Source organism: Leptosomus discolor, chromosome 5, assembly GCF_034619465.1.
Source record: "Leptosomus discolor isolate bLepDis1 chromosome 5, bLepDis1.hap2, whole genome shotgun sequence".
NCBI classification, from domain to species: Eukaryota; Metazoa; Chordata; class Aves; order Leptosomiformes; family Leptosomidae; genus Leptosomus; species Leptosomus discolor.
Window position 1 is genome coordinate 44,618,969 of NC_141395.1, and position 22,646 is coordinate 44,641,614.

At 39.3% G+C, this 22,646-nt stretch overlaps 1 protein-coding gene across 2 annotated transcripts in view; it reads right to left on the reverse strand.

The window, feature by feature from the left end:
• Nucleotides 1–22,444, reverse strand: part of PDE7A (phosphodiesterase 7A) — a 79,885-nt gene extending 57,441 nt beyond the window's left edge. For both annotated transcript variants that reach the window (XM_086465500.1, XM_086465501.1), the window contains exon 1: nucleotides 22,307–22,444. In XM_086465500.1, the coding sequence (XP_086321626.1) occupies nucleotides 22,307–22,444 (138 nt within the window). The remainder of the gene's footprint in view (nucleotides 1–22,306) is intronic.
• Between the last annotated feature and the right edge of the window lie 202 nt (nucleotides 22,445–22,646).

Genomic DNA, 22,646 nt, shown 5'->3' on the forward strand with positions numbered 1-22,646 from the left:
GAGATTTTGAACACCCTAGCAGCCTTCTTCCACTGGATTCCCAGAGGAGTTTTTCCCCCCACTGGAGTTCCAGAGGACAAGAGCTACCTACCTACCACTGGACCTTCGGAGGAAGACCAGACCCTTTTAACTGATTGCTGCTTCCACAGCACTACATCCATCGCTTCAGGAGGACTGCAGCCAGCATCTTATCGGACTGCTACTGCCACCCTAACAGGGTGTCAGGTTGTATTTCTGACTCTGTCAGTGTAAACCAGTGGGTTGTTTGTTTTTTCCCTGCCTTGTGTTATATATATATATATATATTAGTAAAGAACTGTTATTGCTATTCCCCATATCTTTGCCTGAAGGCCCGTTAATTTCAAAATTATAATAATATGGAGGGAAGGGGGTTGCACTTTCCATTTCAAGGGAGGCTCCTGCCTTCCTCCGCAGACACCTGTCTTTCAAACCAAGACATGTGAGAAGCCATTTCAGCTTGCTACAGGATTATCTCCACTACTAAATTTGTGCTGTCTGTGCACAACAAACTAAGAATAACGAGACAATTTCATTAATGTTATATGACTTAGGCAGTAAGGGGACAGTCTAGTGTATTGAATGATGATTTCCTTATGAATGTAGGGATCTAATTTTACAGAGGGACTTCTGGAAAGAAGCAGAATGGCAAAACAATCAAGCTCTATAGGCAACCTCCAAAACATATTTGGAAAATGAGGGGAGAGGAAGAGAGGAGTAACTTGCACAACTGTAGCATAATTCCAGGCTCTTCATTGCTCTGTCAGAGCCGGGATTTTACAGATCAAAAGGCATACAGCACTGCTCACCCTGTTCTCCGGGGGAAAGGAGGATCTGCTGTCAGTTACTCCTCCAAATATGATGGAAGACACACATGAGCTTCAATATAATTAAAGCCTTTCTCACCTTATGAAGGAATTTTAAGACTTATGGAAATATAGATAAGCACATAGAACTAAAGATTAGAACAAAAGAATAACAGAAACGACTAAAAAGATTCTTTGCTCTAAAATAGTTACTGAATATGGATGCCATTGCTCCTGAAGGGAACAGTACTGGAAGCACTGAGCCTACGCCCAAACAATTACTAGAAAACAACAGAAAGAAAAGCAACCCCAGCCTGTAGTTCAAGATTCCTGTTTCTTCTGGGGGGAATGTGGGGAGCGAACCTGTGACCTACACAGCAGAGACTTGCTTTCCATGCTATAAATCAGCCTACCTTCACCACAATAAACCTAACTTTTTCTTTACTGCTTCCTACACAAAATTACAAGTTGTTCCTCATGCCTCTAACCAGAAGTTTCTATATGTAATCAAAGAACTCACTCTCATCCTACTGTCCCCTGTTTTCCATCATATCGCATCAAGTAACAGTGCAGGGGAACAGGGAAGGAAAGGTACCACGTACCATGGCTGACCCAGCCACCTGGTGAAGAGCCTAACTCTTAGTCTTCCATTCACTTTCCAAACTGTGAAGAGCAAAAACTTCAAATCCTGAAAATAAGATCAATTAATTTTCAACACTGAACTTTTATTCTGCTTTGAGAGATATGAGTATTTCCATTAAGTAATTTCTACTACTTTCAAGAAAGTTTCAGACACATGCTTCTAGACAAACAATACAGACATTTTGTATAATACCCTGAATTTAAAGGTATTCGTGGCAATAAATCATTACCAACATAGTCAGCTGCTTATAATCCATACCTATGATGCCCTTAAGAGGGGATGAAGAGGGCAAGAAAGGCAAATCAGGCTGCCAAATCTGACATCAAGCACTTAACAAATGAGAAGCACACAATCATGTTCTAGGAAAAGCTTGGTTTACATGTCTGCACTAATAAGCAATAACAAGATGGAAGCATGAGAAATACCTTTCTCCAGAGTGGCATTTAACTGCCTTGTAAGGACACAGAACCCTCCATTCTTCTTAGACAAAAAACACAAGGAAGGGTTATAGCGCTTCTCGCAACACAAGCATGTAGGTTTTGTGCAAAAAAGGAGGCAGAGATTTCCTGGAAAACAGTAACAAAATGAAAACCTCACAATGCATCAATGTAAGGAGGTTTACATGGATTGCACAGGCAATCCAAATGCCTATTTCCTAAATGCTGTGCTCCTCTTTAGAACTGCATCCATAACAGAACTGTTAAGTCATAGGTTTTTGTTTTCATTCAATTTCGAAAAAAAAATAAAAACAAACCAACAACCAAACTGTGAAATTCTATTCTGCAGGTCAGAATATAACTTCACAAAGAAGCTGCAAACTCTAGATTCATCTTGGAGGCCACTTTTGCTCTTTTAAGATGTAAGCTACATACATGCGTAATTTACCATGTTCTAACAATAGCAAACAAATTAAAAATCTGTTTTAAAAATTAACAAATTGAGAATGTATGCCAAGCAATGGAGCAGTAAAACTTTACATAGAGATATACAAGTACACTCAGCATATAAGCTGTATTTGGAAACAAACACACAAATTTAAAGCAATCATTCTTAACAAGCAAGTACCAACTTTTTACAGAAAGCGTACAACATAAGAAAAATTAGTTATATACTGATTCATTTTTGTAATCCTTGACCGGAGCTACTTACACTTTTCCCTGAATAGCTGAACTTTCTACACCGAATTGGCTACTTCTATTATCTACAAATCCAGAAGTTCAATAAAAATATTTTAAAATCCTGGCTTTAGAACTTCTCCAGAATTGCTTCCTCTAAGGCAGGTTTAGCTCAACACACAATGCCTACGAGAGTTGTAAGTGGCACAGTGACCAGCGCTAGGTGTGGACGTGGTGTCAGCCATAAAGGAATCTGTCCTTAGCGGTGAGAATAAGTTTTCAAGAGAACAGTTAATGCTGAAATGCAAATACCCCTGAAAATTTAACACGCTAAAAAGTTTTGAACAGGCTACCCACAAGAGCACAGCAGAGTGCTGGAAAGCCTCCTAAGAACCTTTGCAATAATTACTGAGACTGAACATCACTATAATTAAGGTTCCTTGTTTAATAAAAATAATTGCTCAATATTTTAAAATCCACAGGCAGTTTATCTGAAAATAACTGACACCTCTTACTATCAGGTTACAGCTTGTGTCTACTGGGACAAGACTACTGGCATAAGTACTTGAACTAAGAGATGGCTACACTATCTGTTACAGATTTATGTCTGGGGTATAACACCCAGGGCTGGCGTTGACTTTCACCTCAATGCATTAACGTTGTTTGATCTTCTTTTTATTCTCTATTTTTGCAAAACAGGTTTCAATATTACAATACTCAACATTCGAGAAGCAGGAAGAGGCATGACTAATAAGATGAAGGCCTTCCCTGGCTCCAGTCTCCCGCATACCATGGACATGTGATACAGGAGGCTCACTGCCCTTCAGCACCACACCTTTCAGCCTTCCACCAAGGCATGGCATACCCTAAGGCAATATATATTATTCTACTTCTTCCTGATTCCAGACATGTTGAGAAGGAGTGGGATAAGCTCATTCAAATGCAGGACTCCTGAAGAGAGGCACTGGAGTCAAACAATTTTTTTTGCAAGTAGGTATCTATTATCACATATTGAAATAGACTGCAGAAAGACAGCTTTGAAATCTGAGTTGTAACTTCTTCAAGGCTTAGAAAACAGCATATATCTGTGAAACACTCAGGATAAATTTCAGTTTGCATCAAAATACTACAATTCCATATTAATACTATAGATAGCATTTTCTTTTTTTTTTTTTTCCAGGAGAAAAAAAATAAAGACATCTAGAAGCTAAAAGATTTCTTTGAATGCAATGTTATAAAGGTCACAAAAATATCCCCCACAAAACTAGCTCAAGGGACAATAAGCTATTTTCCACTGGCAGATGAGATTAGCCAGATATTCTCACAGTATTTTCATGGAAATAATTCCATATAAAATGGAATTCCATGTGCAAAACTAAGCAAGTAGCTTATCACGCCCCAACTCCTTCCTCCCTACAAAATCACATCACAAACGCCTCAAAAAAGAAATCTTTTACTGTCTAATTAAACATCATAGCATAATTGGTATACCTTAACTTTTCCTGAACATTTTGTACCATAAAATACACCCTGACAAACCCTCCTGAAGGATTACTTCAGTATTTTTTCCCTAATGTCTATGGTTAATTTCTGTGCAACAGTTTCAGTCTTCCTTAAAACCAAAAGGGTGGTGATTTCTATAACTGCCAGTATTTTTGTTGTTTCAAACATACAAAAGGGTGAAATGTAAGAAACCCAACGAACAACTGAATAGAAAGCCCCCTGACACACTTCAAATGAGACTGAAAATAGGTGAGGAAGCTCAACATCAGAACTGCTTATCATTTTTGTTTGCTCTTAAGACAGAAAAAATGGGAGGAGAGGGAGGTCTGAACAAGTTTTTGAGACAGAAATATAATTTTCAAATAACCATATCTGGGTTTGATTTTCATCCCCATGTTACATTATCTCTTTGATAAATGTCTGTTTACTCAATTTCAACTTCCACGGGTTTCACTTCCTATCTTTTTCTTGCACTAGCAAAAGTACAACCAACCCACAAATTTCTCAAGGATATACATGAATGTTCCTCAAGCCCAATGAGGACGACTATTCAACAGTGCTACTTGGTTGCTCTTACCTTTTAGCTTTCATGCAGCAGTAAAACCTTTCCAACAAAGCCTGCAAACTGCTCAGGAAGCCTGACAGTAAGACAGTTCATTAACCAAGAGTTTAGAAAACGGAAGGGTGAAGAAACCCACCTCAGGCTTGTAACAAGGCCTAAAAGCTTCTCCTGAAATAAGGTGAACAAACATTTTGCAAAGGCAGAAGAGTAACCTAACTTTTTGCAGAAGTTAGGAGAAAAGAAGTGACTGAATTCAGTAATCCATAAATGTACACATTTCCTAAGAAAGGAAATCCCCAGGCTTTTCTGTAACTGCCACTCATGACTATTAACTAACTGCAGGAAGGAACTGAGCCTTACCACCACCAGATTAATCCAGAAGAAACTTAGGCTCCACTTCATAGTTCACACAAACAGTGAATCAGAAGAGAAGCCAGGCCTATTATTGACTCCCTCAACAAGCAGCAAGTAGACTATTTTTCCCCCTTGCCTGACAGTTTCCATCGGCATGCATATGCAATTGCGCACATTTACGAACTGCTCCAGCTTGGACAAAGTTCTTAAAAAGTAACTTATCCAATCTCCCTACATCTATTAATCTGGACTGAGACACACCTGTAAATCTTTCAGAGAGCAACTTGATATCACACACAGCAAACGAGCACATTCTAGACACTGAGATAATTTGATATGATAAAGTCTAGAACAGACTCAGTGAGCTTATGAATATGGGAACAGCTGACATGTATGCACTACATCTGTGCATGTCAAAGCCTGCTACACATGTGCAGAAGCTCCTCAGATTCCTAACCACTTTCTCCAATATAGCATACTGACTCATTTCCTTCATGTGTACATGCATCATTTCAGTGTAAGAGACTTTGATGTTGCTGTTGTTGATTTTTTTCCTTTTTAAACTGCAGGTGTTGTCAAACTCCATCAGACCAAATCAACATCATATCAGTGGAGTCCCTTGAAATGAAAACAGTCCTGCCAATAATTACTTGGCACATCTGGTATCAATCTACATTCCTGAAAAAAAGTTATTGGGGAGGGGAAGGGGGAGACAGTTGGGAGGGAGGTAATCTGCCTTTCTAGAATAACCTTATTTTTGTACCTATGGTCAAAATTGACAGGCAAGCTGCCAAAAGGCATCCAGCACTAAAAGCACTGAAGCATCATCATCAGATCAGAAAAGAAATTAATAACTAGACACAATGCATGATGTCAAACATTACAGAGACTTCTATCTTAAGCTTTGCAAATAGCCAAGATCTGTAATACATCTAAAATGGCATATCAATTCTGTAGTCATTATCAGTGAAGTAACAGGCTCAATATATCTGTTGATATAAAAGGTTAATTCACTACCTACAAAGACTGTTTAATCTTCAGTATCTTGATAAAACCATCTTCAGTACCTCAATTTAGGTGCCTTCAAAATCTACAAAATCCTCCTCAGGTATGCCACCGATTTTAACTTGCACTCCTGGTCTAGATTTCTGCAGAATATCAACAGCCTGCAACTCAATTCGTATGTCACAACGAAGGTCTCTAAGATATCAAGGTTGCCCAATTCTGGATCTGTGTGATGATGAATTTACATTAGGTTCTTTATTGTGCTGGTAAAAGAACAGTCTGTTGATGGAACCAGAATCATTAATCCACACAAACAGTTTCTCATAACAGTGCAGAAGAAATGTAGTCAGGCATTAACTGGTGAGGCTCTTTCCATCCCCCAGCCATCCCCAAAAGAGTAGATCCTCAAACTCTCAGAAATTCCCTATCAAGAGACTGCTTTCAGGAATAGCACCAACCCATGCTAAAGTACTATCAGAATAATATTCTTGGTATATTATAATGGCTAAGATAAAAAACTATTTTAGAAAACATAAAACACCTGAAAAAGCAATAAATCATTCACCAATTTTACAAAGCAACACATATCAATGTTTGTAATTTAAAGACATTAAAATAAGACTTTCATTTCCACTTTTTCCACCAATAGAAAAAAACTAACCAAAGTTAATTGTTACACAAATACTGAGAATTTAACCTGAAATCTGACCAGTTATTGAAAACATGTTTAAATGAAAGCTGAAAAAAAAAGAGGGCTGAACAAAAAAGAAAGAAAGCATTCTCTTTAACTGTAATGCCCTCCACTAATATGAATAAAAGCCTGGGAACAGAAAACTTGTGTATTTCAATAGCTGCAATTACGATGCTTCGCCAGTTGTACTTGAATGAAAACAATAGGATACAAAAATAATTTTTATTTGCTGTGACGCACAAAGCATTTTTTTTAATCAAATATTTAAATCAATACTAACTGCAAATTGTAATGAATGTATCATACTCATGTAACAGTTAACTTTTAAGGAAAGAATTTAACCAGGTTATGTGAACTTGGAAATTCTGACATAGTAAAAAAACCATTCAAGTTGCAACTGGAGTTGTTTACATTTGTGTTGTCCCCCACGGCCTCAAGAGCTGCTCTTAGAATGCTTAAAACTCCTTAATCATCTTGAGAAAAGCATCCTTTGCCGTAATTTGTCCTCTGATTGTAGGACAATTTAAAGTAGCAAACCTGAAAATTCTGAATTCCAAAGCTTGTCCATCCATACATAACATTTTTAAGTGCCTTTGTTTCTCATTAAATTGTGTGCCTGTGCACCTGACAGAGGGAATGAACAAATGATCTGGTCTGTCCCTTTACCACCAGCAATAAAAACAGCAGAGGGCTGCACTTGGGCCATCTTTTGTACCCTTACAAAGAATCAAAGGACAAGACCAAAGCATGCATAGTTCTTAAACAACACTATATAGGAACTCCTATCTCAAATATTTGAAAAAATCTACACAAGAACAGCCCCCCTAGGTTTTTTTTCCCTTTTAAGTTACAGGTTCTGCTATGTATTCTACCTATCTTTCCTGCTGATTTTACACATTCAAACAGCTTTTTTCTCCCTTCACACTTCTGCTGAAATATTTTACCTCTGCGTATTTAATAACAAAAAGCACAGCTCACACTCCTAAATACTACATACTTGCTTGATGAATTCAAGTTAAAATTGTGAGGTAAAAAAACAAACACTCTTCTTAGACAAGACGGTAGGAGATGCAAACTTCCATGCGCTCCATTTTGTGAGTATGAAGGACACATAACTGGCGTTTTCACATAGTATGATGAAGAGTCAGCATTACCAAGCACAGCCTTTATGCTTCTGTCCACTAGCTGGCTTCAAACACTGCTTGAGAACTTTAAAAACAAGCAGCTTGGCAGTCCTTCAGTCTTCCCTTAGCAAAATGTCTATTAAAAACAGTCAAACGGAATAATTTGATACTTAAATACTTGAAGTGTACTCAAGAAGGTGAAGATTTGTGCAATAAGTGCACCTCCTTCAGCAGGCCAACAGCATTTTAACGTTCATGGAATACTAAGACAACATTTTATTTTAAAGCCCACCAACCAGAGATTCCTTCTCCAATCTGAAAAGGCAGAAGTCATCATGTTGCTCTCTGTAGCAAAAAACATGCCCAGTAATCAGAATAACCCATGGCTGCTGCTGGAAGCTTAAACAAGTTTTGGAGATCTAGCATTAAAAAAAACTGTTACGAAAGACATGTCCTTATCTCACAGAGTAATTTTTCAGAAATAAGCATAAATGCATTAATTTCATTTAGTGAAAAAGCAGTATACTACTACAAGAGTATGCTGCAGTTAGAAGTGAAAGCAACACCAAAGAGTCTAGCACTAATGCCTACTACAGCATATGCACCAGTACTTCTATATGCAAGCTAGTCCTGGGCCCCAGCTTGCATTATCAGATCCCAGAATATTTATGTACATCTTCATTCTCAACCCTTTTCCATCTCCAACAGCAGTGTGAAGGATTACAGACTGACCAGACCCTTTTCCCCTAAGCATGAGTCCTTCTTCCCCTCAAAAGTGTAAGAGTAGAACTACCATATTCTATGGTAAAGAAAAGAGCCTACAGAAGAGCCTGTAAGACTTGCAAAGGGAATTTATGGAGGACGAAAGAGTCCAACAACAGCTATGTGAAGGGATACACTTCTGTGTATCTGCATAGCTGAGATGGGAACAGAGATGCTGGAGGATATGGACACTTCAGCAGTGCCTTTCAACCAGATCACACAGGATCTGAGAGGTCACTGCTGTTAGGGCAGAGATGACGGAGTCCTTTATTCTCATCTACAGTCCTTGTACAATTCCTGAGCCCTAGAGCAGAGGTTTAACAGTGTTTTGATTCTGATTTTATTGTAGCATTTTTCATAACAACACTGAGAAATATTTAAAATGCAGACAATCCTTGCACACTTCAAGCAAATAAGTTTAACTAGCTAGCACACATGCATTTAGTTCAGAACTGCAAACTGAAAAAAAAAAGTAGTATTTAGGTAGGGTAAAGCTGACATAATATTTAGACGTGCACACTAACAAAACTAAAGAACATAATCACTTCAGTAAATATCCATTTTAACTACAAAAACATTTCATTTGCCTTCAGAACTGCAATTCTCCTATCTTTGCTGAACCCAAACATTGTGAACACACCCATGAATTTTCACTAATATGCTTCTTTTTCATGAACTAGAAAATGTAGGACCATGGACTGATAAAACAGTAAAAACCTGCAGGATGCCTGGGATTGAATACAAAAAAAGAAAGTATTTAAAGAAGTACTGCAATAAAAGGATTTAATTCCTTTGCCTGCATACAAGGTTTTTTTGCCAGGTCAGTTTGTTCATGGGATGAAACTTGACTTTGAATTATTTCAGTTTGTTATGGCCTAATTAAACCACATCAGTGGCTTCCTTGTTAGTCCTCTGGATATCATTGCTCTGGTGCTTTTACCAAACCCTGTCCAATCACTAAATTGTAGACTATGTGGACTAAGGACAAAAGCACATTTCACAGTCCCCCTTTACAAACCATTTCAGGCCTATACCCTCTACTGGTTGACTTGGTTGTCCAGAAGACTGGTATCAGCCAAAGGAAGAGTAGGGTTTCGGAAAAACTACAGAAACTAGAAACTGTAACCATACTCTCCATCTGAATGCTCAGTAGAATCAGGCTCATTTCCAAAACGAGGATTCTCTCTTTCCCCGTGTCCTTCCTTTTTCAAATCAAGTCACTTCAACTCTAACTAATCACCACCTCTCTTCCCCAATTACTGAGGACTTCAACAATCATGCTCCAAAAGACACCATCACTCCATAGTTAGAGCACAAGCTCTTACACCTAGTATCATATCCTGTGCCACCCAAAGTCAGCCTGCAATCCAGAGGTAGGGCCACTGAAACTGCCAGCGAATTATGTGCTAGGCACACCTCAAAAGCAGCCCCTTTATAGCAGCTGCATGCAACCAGCAGTCCTGGATCTGCTAGAATTATGATGCACAGCAGCAGAGCAAGGGGACCAAACTGGGAGCACAGATAATCATATCACCTATGGGACAATACCATGGAACAGATGGACATGAAGCAGTTCACATCCTTGTGAGGCCCCAAGAGAGGCTTAAGAGACAACTGCAACAAAAGAATAAGACCTGCCTCACTGCTCTGGCAGTGCTAGAGGCCACCATATGGTTTCAACAAGCGTGAGAAAATTGATAGACACACTGAAGAAGCAACTGAGAAGCAAACTCAACATTGGAAACTGTAACTCAGCAACTATTGCCTCACTGGAGGCCTCTCTGTATTGTGTAGGCACTGCCACACTCTCTGCAGCATGACCTTTTTTCATCCCCTGCAGAGAATTAGTGGCACAGCCTATAGCCAGCAAAGAATATCATTTCATGAGAAGCGAGGACGATACATGACAACACACACAAGCCTAGGTGTCCATGGAAGTCCAAGAAGTCCACAGCTTTTTCCTCCTGACCAGAGCGGCTTCCTTCTTTTTCCCAAGGCAATGAAATCAGTGAAATTAATAAAAAGCAGAGATCTGCTTAAAACTTCGTTGCATATTACCATTACAAATAACGCATGTTTTTGCAATAGATCCCTTTCCTTTATTTACCAAACTTGTCATTGGCACTTTTGGAGTAAAGTGATGTAGGCCCCATAAAGACACCTGAAACTTTCACAGAGGGTTTGAGAAGCTGCATCTGGACCCGGGCCACCACATAGGAACACGAAGAAAGCAATGCCACATACCAGGCAGTAGAGGTGAGAAAATACAACAGATGAAACAGACTGGGATCAATGTGTGCATTCAACAAAACCATACTGCTTTCGAAACAATCTCATAAAAATGAGAGGTAATATTCTGCCATCAAGCACTTCACCCAAATTATCTGATCTTCACCTTCTCCCAAGGGGGACAAACCCCAGAAGGCACTGGTGGCACAACTCTCATATACTGCCTTTAGTCAATCCTCATTCTTTGCTCTCACAAATATTACAAACGGAACTTCAAATAAGATCTTTACGGAGCATCTTCAACAGTGAACATAAAGAGCTACTAGGAAAGGATGCCCATGTACCTCACTTTTTCCATCCTCAAGTTTTACAGAACAATCACCTGCTACTGATCAATGCTCTTCTCACAAATGCCAGCATGTATGAAATGGAAGCCAATACATTTATTGCTGCATCTTCTTCTCTTCTATCATGATCCAGCAAATGCATCAGCAGTACAGCCGATCTTATCTGCATTACATTCACAGCTCCCAAGAATATTCTTTCGGTGTTGCACTGGGCAGACCGGCATATGGCATCTGAATCCCCTCAAGGCACTTCTACAAGGACAGGGGTTGGGTTCCATACAGGTCCCTAACAAACCCATCCTCAAATACCTCCACAGAACTGGATTCACTTAAGGCTGGGATTCAAAATAATTCTGTCAATCAACATAATCAGCATACTGTGTGCTTTACTAAATTCAGGCTGAACAACTGTGCACACATGTACTCAGTCAATCCAAATTTGTTTGACTTGGCAACCCAGTAACAGAGAACAGCTATTATGGTATGACTGTCCTTGGCTTAAGACATGCTTCAGGGCAAGCTCTACAAAGTTTGAAGGAGAAATCTAACAACTAGGAATCTGGAGGAAGAGGAAAAAAAAAAACCCAAACAAACAAAATACTAAAAAAACCAATCCCAACAGTTACCTGGCATCATCCTGAAACACTTAGAACAGTGTAAAACTGATGTGGTGCCTTTACCTATTGTTCACTCTGACCAACTGCTTCTAAAATCTTACTGTAAATTTTAAAAGTTAGCAATCTAATATGTATAAACTTCTTGCTTAGAAAGATCAAGTGAAAGCAACAAACCTTCCACAAATTAATATATCTAGGATATGATTTTGTCCTGTGACTTGCCAGACACAGGACAACATGGCAGCAAAGAGTACTATGAATACTGTGGGTTTCTTCCCCCCTCTTTTCTGAATCAAGGCAGCACCTACCATACTGTTATTCAGTTACCATATTTTCCTATATATCTCTATATCTTTATTTTCACATATGTATCTATACACACACACATATACACACACACCCACACACACACTAGCAAGCCTTTTAAGTATTCTAAGCAATTCTCCAAAGACAAAAGACAGGATTGATCCTCATGTTCTGACACATTCAATTTATAAACTGTAATGACCACAGCTACTTTTCAGTAAAAAAAGAATACAGAAAGGAAAGACGCTTTCAGTTTCACATGAAAATAACCTTTCATTTGTACATTATTTCTAAACGTACTATTCATACACATGAGAAAACCCCAAAAAATTCATATTTTGAAGAAGTCTATTAACCCAATTTCAAACTGGATGTTTAACGGTTAAAAAAGAGAGGAAGAAATATAGATTATTTTGACTTAATATACTTTATCAAACATTTGTTCAAAGGTCAACAGATGCCCTTTTAAAATATTCTTTTTAACAAGTCAAATCTACCCAATATCTAAAAAATACAGAAGTGTGGACTCATCTAACAAAGATGAAATTACAGATTTTGAAGTTACGCAAATACTAATGAAAGAAAGACATAGGGCGGACAATGCTTTTTTAAGAACACTAAACAGTAGAATACAGTGCGTTAGTTAATTTGAATACCACCAGGGAATTATTCAGCCCACTCTTGTTTGGGGAGAAAGTGAAACAATTCGACACAGTTGTCAGCTGCACTGGATGTTCCTCCAACTGCAATGGAAACAACCGGAGTCAGTGCTGCCTCTGATAGTGAGTCCCTGCTCCTTCCCTTGCAACAACACTTCTCAGATCCTGCAAGAAAGCCAGGGAGAGCCAAATCAGCAGAAAATTACTGCTACAAAAAGGAAAGAGCTTTCTGCTGCTGTAGCTCAGTAAACTAGCTTTCTGCAGGGTCAGAGGAGTGCAAATGTCAGCACAAGACAAGGAGTAAAGATACACAGCTAAAAGCAATTAGTGTGCAAACAATACTGCATACACATAACACCAAAAGCACCTTGGAACTATGACTAGAGATGTTAATCAAAACTCCTGTCTGAAAAAGAAGAATTTCTGTTTAAAATAAATTTTAGTAATAAAAAGCCATGGCTCCAGTCAACGATAATCATCAACCACCATGCCTCTCCAAGCATTAAGTGCAGCATCATGGAGTGTCAAGGGTAGAATTCAAGAAATTGTGCTCCTATTTTTCATAACACATTAAATACAAAACCCATTGTACTTTAACAATCTCAATTTGAGGAGTGTCAGAAACAAAAACTTTCTGTAACATGTATTATTACATTAAGAAATGAGTTTAAGATTTATTCTTTAGCTTACCGATCTTTGCCTCCTCTCACCCTAACCAAACCCGCTGCTACATTCAGCATAAGAGAAAAATCTGACATCCTGGCTCCCGAATTGGTTTCAACACAACCAAATTTTTCAGTATATAGCTGCTTTCCTATGCTCTCATACGAACACAAGAGTATTAAGGATATTAAGGATAAAGAAAAAAAAAAAAAAAAAAAAAAAGAGTCTTAAACTTCATTAGTCATAATAACCTTTCCTATGTAGTCAAGCAATCATGAATAATTTCTTGTTTAATCCTCTCAAATCATCTTTCCTAAAAAGCTTGTGAAAATGGATTAGCCTTGTAGCGCACAGCAGATTATTTCACTTGCAGTCTATTGTACCAGTAGGTGAAGAACTTTAACCAAGGGCCTTTTATTAAGACATGAAACATCCCTTTGAGCTTCAAGTTAAGCTGGAGGGCACTGGCAAAAATAATGCCATAATATCCATGAAAAAGAAAAACACCAAGATAACCATAGATTTAACCATTCAATACTCCTAGGCAGCTGAAGCCTTTCTCCTCCCTAAAAGAGCCTAAATTCAATACAGATCACAAAGTACAAGTCCAACACATTCCCTGAAAGCAAAACTTCAGGAATTTAGTACCCATAATTTGCTATGTTTAACTTCTAGTCTTCATTTATCGTAGGCTGCAAAATTCCCACAATAATCTGAAGTGACAAAAGATAAAGGCAGGGTGCCTACATCCAGAAGAGAACCAGTATCCTTTCTGAAAGGAGATGGAAAAAAATTTGGCATACGACAACTTTTTTTGGAAGTATTTAGTACATTATGGGATTATCAAAACTCAAATTCACTGGGATTTCCCCCCCCTTTTTTTAAAAAAATTCAGGCAACAGGGCAACAGACACAGTTCTATGACTTCCTCTGTTGATTTCTGGGCTAAATACTAGATGTTTTATCTGGACAAAGATGTAACCTGTTTATTTTATCCAAATGAAAACAAGCCAGGAAAAGCTGATTAAATATATAGTCTAAACCTAGTAGAAGTGCAGAAATTCCTGTTGTCACCATGCTAAAGGAAATGTAGCTCAGACTTTTCAACAGAAGAAATTACAGAAGGCAATAAAAGTTACTCTCTAGATCTCTCATAATAAGAAAGAACATCAAATAAAACTCCTTGCCTTTACTTCCATGCACAGACATTTTTTTATTTAACAGTTTCACACCATGTTTGCAGCTGAAAAAGAAACTTTATGGATTTTTCTTTGCCCAGTACCAGAAAGAGCTCCATTATTACAGTTGCTGAAATCTGAAGTCTAAAATTCCACAGATAATAATCAAGGAAATTTAAGTACTCAAGAGTTCTTGAGAACTGATTACAGGCCTTTACCATTCCAAAGAAAAAGCTAAGACAGGCAGTACTGACAAGATTCCACCATCACCACCCATAGACATTTCAGGAGATTACTGTTGTAACAGAAACTTTACTGAAAAGTTTAAAAAATTGGCAGTGCGAGTTCATGCCTGGCTAAATGTGAAACCTCAGTATGCTGTCAACTGCAACATCATACAGGGAGTGCTTTAGCTACAAACATAAAGCAAGAAATAACACAGGCTAGGATCACTCCTGCCATGACAGCTACAGTCCCTCTACTACTACACTATACTATTAAAAACAGAGTATTTTTTGTAAGAGTGGTAACTTTTTTTTGATCTAGATGTACAACTGAGGCCCTCAGGAATTCACTTGCTTGTTAGCATCCGAACACCACGTGTATCTCAATTTCTAAGACAACTAAGAACCACATCAGACAGACTGCACACAAAGATGCTAAGCTTCTCCTGTTCCAAGGCTGATCCACCTACTGAAATCTCAAGCTTCCCATTATAACCTTTCCCTCACAGGCTTGGAACAGGTTCCCGTATCTTTTCCTTTGTTTTTTTCTCCCCCCTTGGTATAGAATTGACCACTTGCCCTAAAGTGGGCAACAGGTTGTATTTCGCATGTATTAAATATCCAGCTTTACTAGTCAGAGTACCCTCCAGGTGTGTCCACTGTAGGAAAAAAAAAAATAAAATCACTGGTAGAGGAAACAGCCTCTTTCTCTCCACATATCCCATCTGGCAGCAAGGAGTGAGAAAAATAGCTCTGTATTAGCAGAAGATTATGCTATCTTCATTATTCTCATTGCAGCATATTCTTTTTCTGATGCTCAGGCAGGGGAGGGCCTGCTGTAAATTTTGGCTCCTTCACACTTTCAGCTAGGAGCCGAGAAAAGAATTTGCCCTCTACCTTGGGATGAAAAGCAGACTCCAGGAATCTCTTTAATTATAATTATTGTGGGAGTGTGGTCAGGAAGATAATAAATCAGATTGCCATATCACAGGTGTACAAAGTGGGAGAAAAACAGGAGTTAGACTGCTGTAACAGAAATAAAAAATTCTCAGGGTATGGAAGGTAAGATAACAGCCACAAATTTATTTTCAACCAGAAAGAAAACAAAATATTTGTCTACAAATTCCTCACAATACACTTAGGATGCAAATATACAAATAAGCAATTCCCCAACTAACCCTTAAATCCAGTTTTCCAGAACTGCATTTTTATAATAAAGTATTTTCTCTTTGGCAGGCTGCCTTGCTGGATTGCACAGGGTGCTTATTTACACTGCAGTTACTTGTTAATGACATAATCAGAACAAACTGGGGAAAACTCCACATCTAATGAAACACAAACTCTTCCAACTTATCTTATGAGGATTTCTGTGCATAACATTGAACTGGAATTTGAGAGGTCTAGGTTCGATTCTTGGTCCCAGACATGTGCTTCCTTTAAGACCCTATGTGCATGCACACATCAAGCATTTGTGTTTGCTTACACAAAAGAATTTTCTCAAGTAAAACTGAACATTTCATTTAGCTGTGAATGCACACAAAGGACTATTTGCATTAAATTTGCATTATTTTGTATGATTTCCAAGATTAAACTTTTCAAGTTTTTAGCATGTCTATCCTCAGTCCTTCACTTACAAGGAAAGGATATTCTAACTAACAGAATACACTACATTCCTTTAACCACATCATGAGATACATGAATTTGTATCTTAGAGACCCAACTGTACAAATTCACATGTGGAAAGATTTACACAGTACAGGACAATCAAGTTACTTTGTTTTCATGCTTCTGGGAATAAAAAAAAAAAATCTAATTTGAGCTGCTAAATTACTCACTATTTCCATGCAGATTCAGTGACTTTTTAAGAAAGGCAAATACCACAGGTTTAGTTCAACCCAAAAAGTGTTTCTTACATGTGCCATAACCTGGCAGGACCTGGAAATACAGTCATGAACCTGAGAACCTCTATGCTAGAAAATGTCTGAGTATATTCAGAAACCTAAAATTTTAGCAGAAGAACAGTGGAAACTTATAGATACTGAGTGATGAGGGAAGTACAAAAACCCCATAACTCAATGGTCATTGACATGATGGAGAACTATTTTAACAAATTCAAACTATAACCAGGGCTTTTCCTGTCCCCCTGTCGTGTCCCCCCACACACCCCAACAGGCTTTGCAGAAAATAAGAACTGCAGAAATAAGGTTTCAACTGCAAATGTTCTCAACATTATTTTCTACAGAACAGTAGAACAACAGAAATGTCAGAAAATTACACTCTCTTTATGATACTTTAGTAACTCATAATCGAGCATACCACCATACTGACTCAGAATTAACACAGTTTGGATACTGTTGCTTTTCCCAAGCAATGTAAAAAAAAAAAACAAAAACCAACCAACAGACTTACTTAGCAAATACAGCATTTTTTTTTAAAGAGAAGCTGCTGAAACAGACATCTCATACAAAACACTTATAATTCCAACAGCCTGTATTTGCATTATATTACTACATTATTAGTTCATATAGAATACTGAATATTCATATACTAACTCTGACTTGTAAAATTGTTTTCTCGTTAAAATTTTATATTTCACATTTAAGGGGCACATAGCTACAATCCCTCTTTTCAAACCAATTTTTCTTTAAAGATAGCATCAGAAAATTTAGGTTCCTACAAAGCACAAAACACAGTGTTACACAATCTGGACAAAGAAGAATTGACTTCTGGTGACTTAAGACAATCTAATTAATGGGGACTTTAATCTACTATTCTGCTTAGATCTTACATAGGCAATTATAGGCCATGAAATAAGCTGCTACGACCTTTAGCAGAATGAAAGTACCAATGTTGCTTTACACTACAACATATGAAAAAGTTAATTGGTCATAAAACTCAGAAAGCATTTTAAAAATTCTGCCACATAAAATTACTGCAGTGCATAAAATCCCAAATCAGAACCTGTCCATGTTGTGCATACAGTCAGACTCTGCCTCTCATATGAATAGATGCAATCTCAGCAACCAGACACAATAGATACAAGATGAAGGGAATGGCAAGCATAGCAGCAACACACAGAATTAATTCCAGAGGCTAAGAATCACAGCATGAATATTATTTCATTATTTTAACTTGTTAATTATTCATGCAGCAGAGATATGGGAAACGGCAAGAGAAAGCTAATAAAAGAACAAGCAACTGAGAAACACTGATGGAGAGGATTAGAAAGGTATAGAAGAAAAGTTATGAAAAACAGTGGATGAGGAAAAAAGGGATTTAGGGTAAAGTTCTACATTCAATAGCACGTCCAACTTAAGGCATTCCTTCTGTAACTGCTTGTTACTCCTGGTCTAGCACTGTGGCATACTGCTTCCTCCTCACTAATAGGCACAATCATTTGTGAAACTCTACTATGAATCAGCCAGGGCTGAAAAACCACCTGATTAAAAAAAAAGTTGACACAACTGAAAGGAAAATGCAGGAGCAGAAATAAGCAGCTGCAAGGGAAAAATAAGTTATGCCAACACTTCTCCCAGCAAAAAGGTGCAACCGTGGGAGTAAAGACCAATGCCTATGTCCAGACCATAAAAATACACCTCTCAACTGTGCCTTGTAATGCTACGTAAAGAGCGAAACATGTTTGGATCGCATCAGGTGACAAACACTGAAAAGAGGAGTTACACAGCAAAAGGTGGCCAAAGCACTTGGTCGATGTTGAGGAATAAATTTTTCAGAGGAACAGTGTACCCTTCAGTGAAGAATCCACCAGTGCCATATATGTCCAACTGCACTCCGTGACTTTTCTCCCCACTGCATCCTCTTTAAGTCAAATCTAGGATTCCATGTGCAAGATCTGCAGCCTACTGTTCAGGTGTATATCACATGAAGAGTCACAAGGCACGATGCTATATTGCTTAAACTCATTAAATGGAGATGTAATAAGAAGGGATCATGAACTAGATTATCAAATACCAGGTAGCAGTAAATGGTACTACCTGGCACACCATAATACTTGGTGCTTCAGGTAGAGACTCAGTGCCTACATGTCTGGACTCTATTATTTGCTCCATTTCCTCTTCATGCAATTTCATCCTTAGGAGATATCTTTCTTTACCTTCATCAATTTCAAACATTTAAGGACAGAAAGGCTAAAACTAGATCTTTACTTCTATTCAGACACTGCTACTGGGTACCATTGACACCATTTCTAGAGGCACTGAAGAGAGTGCAGAACCAGTTACAAGGTAGAGGGATAGAAACTAGTCAAAAATAGCAGGTTCGGCCAAAGTTTTCTTACTAATTTGTGATATGTTTGTCTCAATTCAACTTTAGGGGGTGAGGGTGAAGTGCAATGCAGGACAATCAAAGGTTTCAAAAGCCTAGTGGTACCATCCTTCCCCTTAAATCAGTTCTGACAAACTTCACTAAGCCTATTTTATTCAAAGGGATGGCAGGCAGCTATCCCATTTCCTGCTTGTGCTGGTTTTCTGCTGGTTTAGTGAACTGAATCAGCAAACACCTGACAAGCATGAGAGACAGCATAAAAGAAGTAGTAACACTACATGCCCAATGTCAGGACTTTAACCTTCAGCACTAGTTATATCAGCTCACCACATCTCAAGACTGTATCTTAAAAAATAGATTAAGCAAACAGATTAGACAAACATCTACTAATAATACTGTAAGTACAATTTATCCTTCCTGGGGCTGAGAGTAGACCAGAATTCTCAAGGTCGTTTCCAGTACCACTTTTTTTAAGCTTCAAAAAAGCAACAACAGCCCATTTTGAACCCATTTAGCAAAACTTTAACAAGACATTAAACTGAAAATTCACTTAATATATTAAAAGATAAATATTTGCCTGCTTAGCACTGTCACAATTAAATGCTACATTTAATGCAGCATGTATTTGTCTCACATTTCCCATGTAAAATACCTTCACCAACATCAAATGGTTTGGGTTGGAAGGGACCTTAAAGACCATGCAGTTCCAATCCCCCTGCCATGAGCAGCAACACCTTCCACTAGACCAGGTCGCTCAAAGCCCCACCCAACCTGGCCTTGAACACTGCCAGGGAGGGGGCAGCCACAGCTTCTCTAGGCAATCTGTGCCAGTGTCTCACCAGCCTCATGCTGAAAAGATGAGCCTAAAATCTCCTATGCCTCAATCGTTTCACTTTTAATCTATAAGTGGGAATTCAATTTTCAAGACCTTCCCTTTTTTGTTTGTTTTTTTAAGGAAACCTGCCAAATGCGTATGAACTGGAAAATACTGACTGTACCTACCGGCTTCTGGAGTTTGTCAATACACATGTCCAGGTTCACTCCTATAGCTCAAAGCTAGTTCAAGCAGAAGACTGAAAACAACACACCCATAAGGGCTTGGACCTCTGTGAACAGCAATGGAACTGGAATACTAGGAGTCTTACAGGAGACTTGCAAGGTGAAGTCAAGTTCAGAAGTTACATAGAATCATTAATCTCACTGGTGATGCTTCTTAGTCCATCATTCACACCAGCCTGAGATTGCAGGTCTGATAGACATTCACATCCTACAGTCTGCAGGGAATTTCAAGGGAAGGCGGGGGGGGAAGGGAAGGTAAAGGCAGCAAAACATGGCTATACTCTAATCAGCTGGCTGATATTAGCAAAGACTTCCTCACTTAAATATCCCAATCCCCTTTATTAATGCAGAACCTTATTTCTCTGGTTTACTCAAAGAAAATACTACTTGGTAAAGGATACATATAGTTTTCACTTTACAAGTTATTCAAGCACCTTTCACTGTGACTAATACACCTGCAGCACATTTGCCACAAAACAATGAATCCACTGAGAAGCTTGGAAGTTGGAAAAAAAATACTTAAGTGTCAATACCGTATTTAATTTGATAAGCTTGTATACACTTCATACGCCACCTGCTCTGGAGACCACGCAGAAAAGGAACAAACACAATACATCACCTTGACCATTTTGCATATTCCTTTTCCCAGAAGACCATGAATACTTCAAACAAGAGAGACTCTGCTCTTATTTGCACAGGACAAAAATGCTAAATTAGGTTGGACCTTCAAGAAGACTTTACGGAAAATCCACCATCACCAAGTACAACTCAGATCATGCAGTATAAATGGAGAACATCCTAACCCAGCTGCTATGTGGAAAACTAATTTGTCATAAAACTAAAGTTTTTGTCAATTATTACATTTATACTCAGGGAAGGGAGGTTTGTCAACATATGTTCATCTTCATCTGTTTACTAATAATTATTTCCATATGCATTCAAATTCCTGGTCATTAACAAAGTATCTTGTTGATTCTTTCTTTCCAAACATACACATGCCTAACGCTCACACACACAGAACTTCATTGCTACCAAACCAGGGATAAAGCCAAAACAGACTGGCAGCTCTCTTTATTTTCTATATATGCATATATGAAGCAGAGCAAGTTATGAAAAGCAGAATAATGTAACAACAAAAAAAGTGAACATTACACATGCAAAGAGCTAACACAACATCCTCTGTAAGGACAACATACATACTTCAGAGCACTGAAACAGACCTTTCCATCTAAATATTATAGGACTCCTGGCTGACTTCCCACCATAAATCCAAATTTTCTCCAGAGACTTCATATAAAGTGTTATCACTGTTTGCTAGGAAACCATACCAACGCATATTCAGAAATACAGGGTAGCGTCCACAATAAAAACCTCCCTTTTGTCCTGATAGTTATAATGAGCCTTTCTGTAGTAATTCCAACATAATCAGATGAAACAAAATAGAGTATAGTTCCTCTTGTGACTGATGTAATGTGGGAAGGGAACAATACCGTGGAAATGAAAAAGCCAAGGATTTTTGTCTTTTTCTAGACAGATTGCTAAGTCTTAATAGTTGGAGGGAGAAATAGCTTAGCATCCCAAATAAAACACTGCAGTGTATTTTCATTATTTCAGTAAAGTCACTGCAGCTTTTGGCAATCCCATAAGAAACTTCCACCCTTCAAAGAAAGCCCAAGCTAAAAAGCAACCCTAGTTTAATAATTACAGAAGAAACAATTCACTAGCTCTGGAAATAAACCCCAAGGAGCTCACCCGCCGCATTACAACCACTGCTAAAAACATAACCCCGACAGTAACTAGCCATAAACGCATAAAATGTTGTATTTTCTCGTTACCGCCACCGGTACTTCGTAGCAGGCGGGGAAGACGCGCCCGGCGGCTCGGCCGGGGAGGCAGGCCGCTCAACCCTGTCGCTGTTCCCTGCCGCAGCTATCCGGGCGCCCGTGGGGGGCAGTTCCGCCGCCAGCTCACCCCCACAGCATCTCTCCGGCACCACCGGCTCCCTGCTGACACCAAAAGCAGGCCCTGACGCCCAGCAGCGGCACGGCGGGGGCTGTCCGAGGCCGCCCGCCCGGGCAGGGGACCGGCGGGACGCCAAGCAGGCGCAGACGCCGCCGCGGAGAGGCGGGAGCCGGCGAGCCCGGTTGCGGTGCCTACCTGCGAGAGCTGCCGGGGGTTGGGGCAGCCGAAGAGCGCGGAGCTGGAGCTGAAACTGATGGCTCCTCTGCGGCTGAGGACGTGCTGCGGCACCGGCCTGTCCAGCGGCAGCACCGGCAACTGGTAACATACTTCCATTGAAGAAACCTCCGTGCCCCGACCCGCCGCAGGGCAGCGGCCTCACCCGCCGCCGCACCTGCCCGCGCAGGGCTCGCCGCAGCGGGGCGGCAGGGGAAAGCCCGCGGCAAAATCCCGCGGGGGCCCGGCGCCTCCTCACCACCCCCGCACCCCCCAGGGGTCGGGCCGGGCCGCGCCGGGCCCCGGGCCTTTGTCCTCCGCC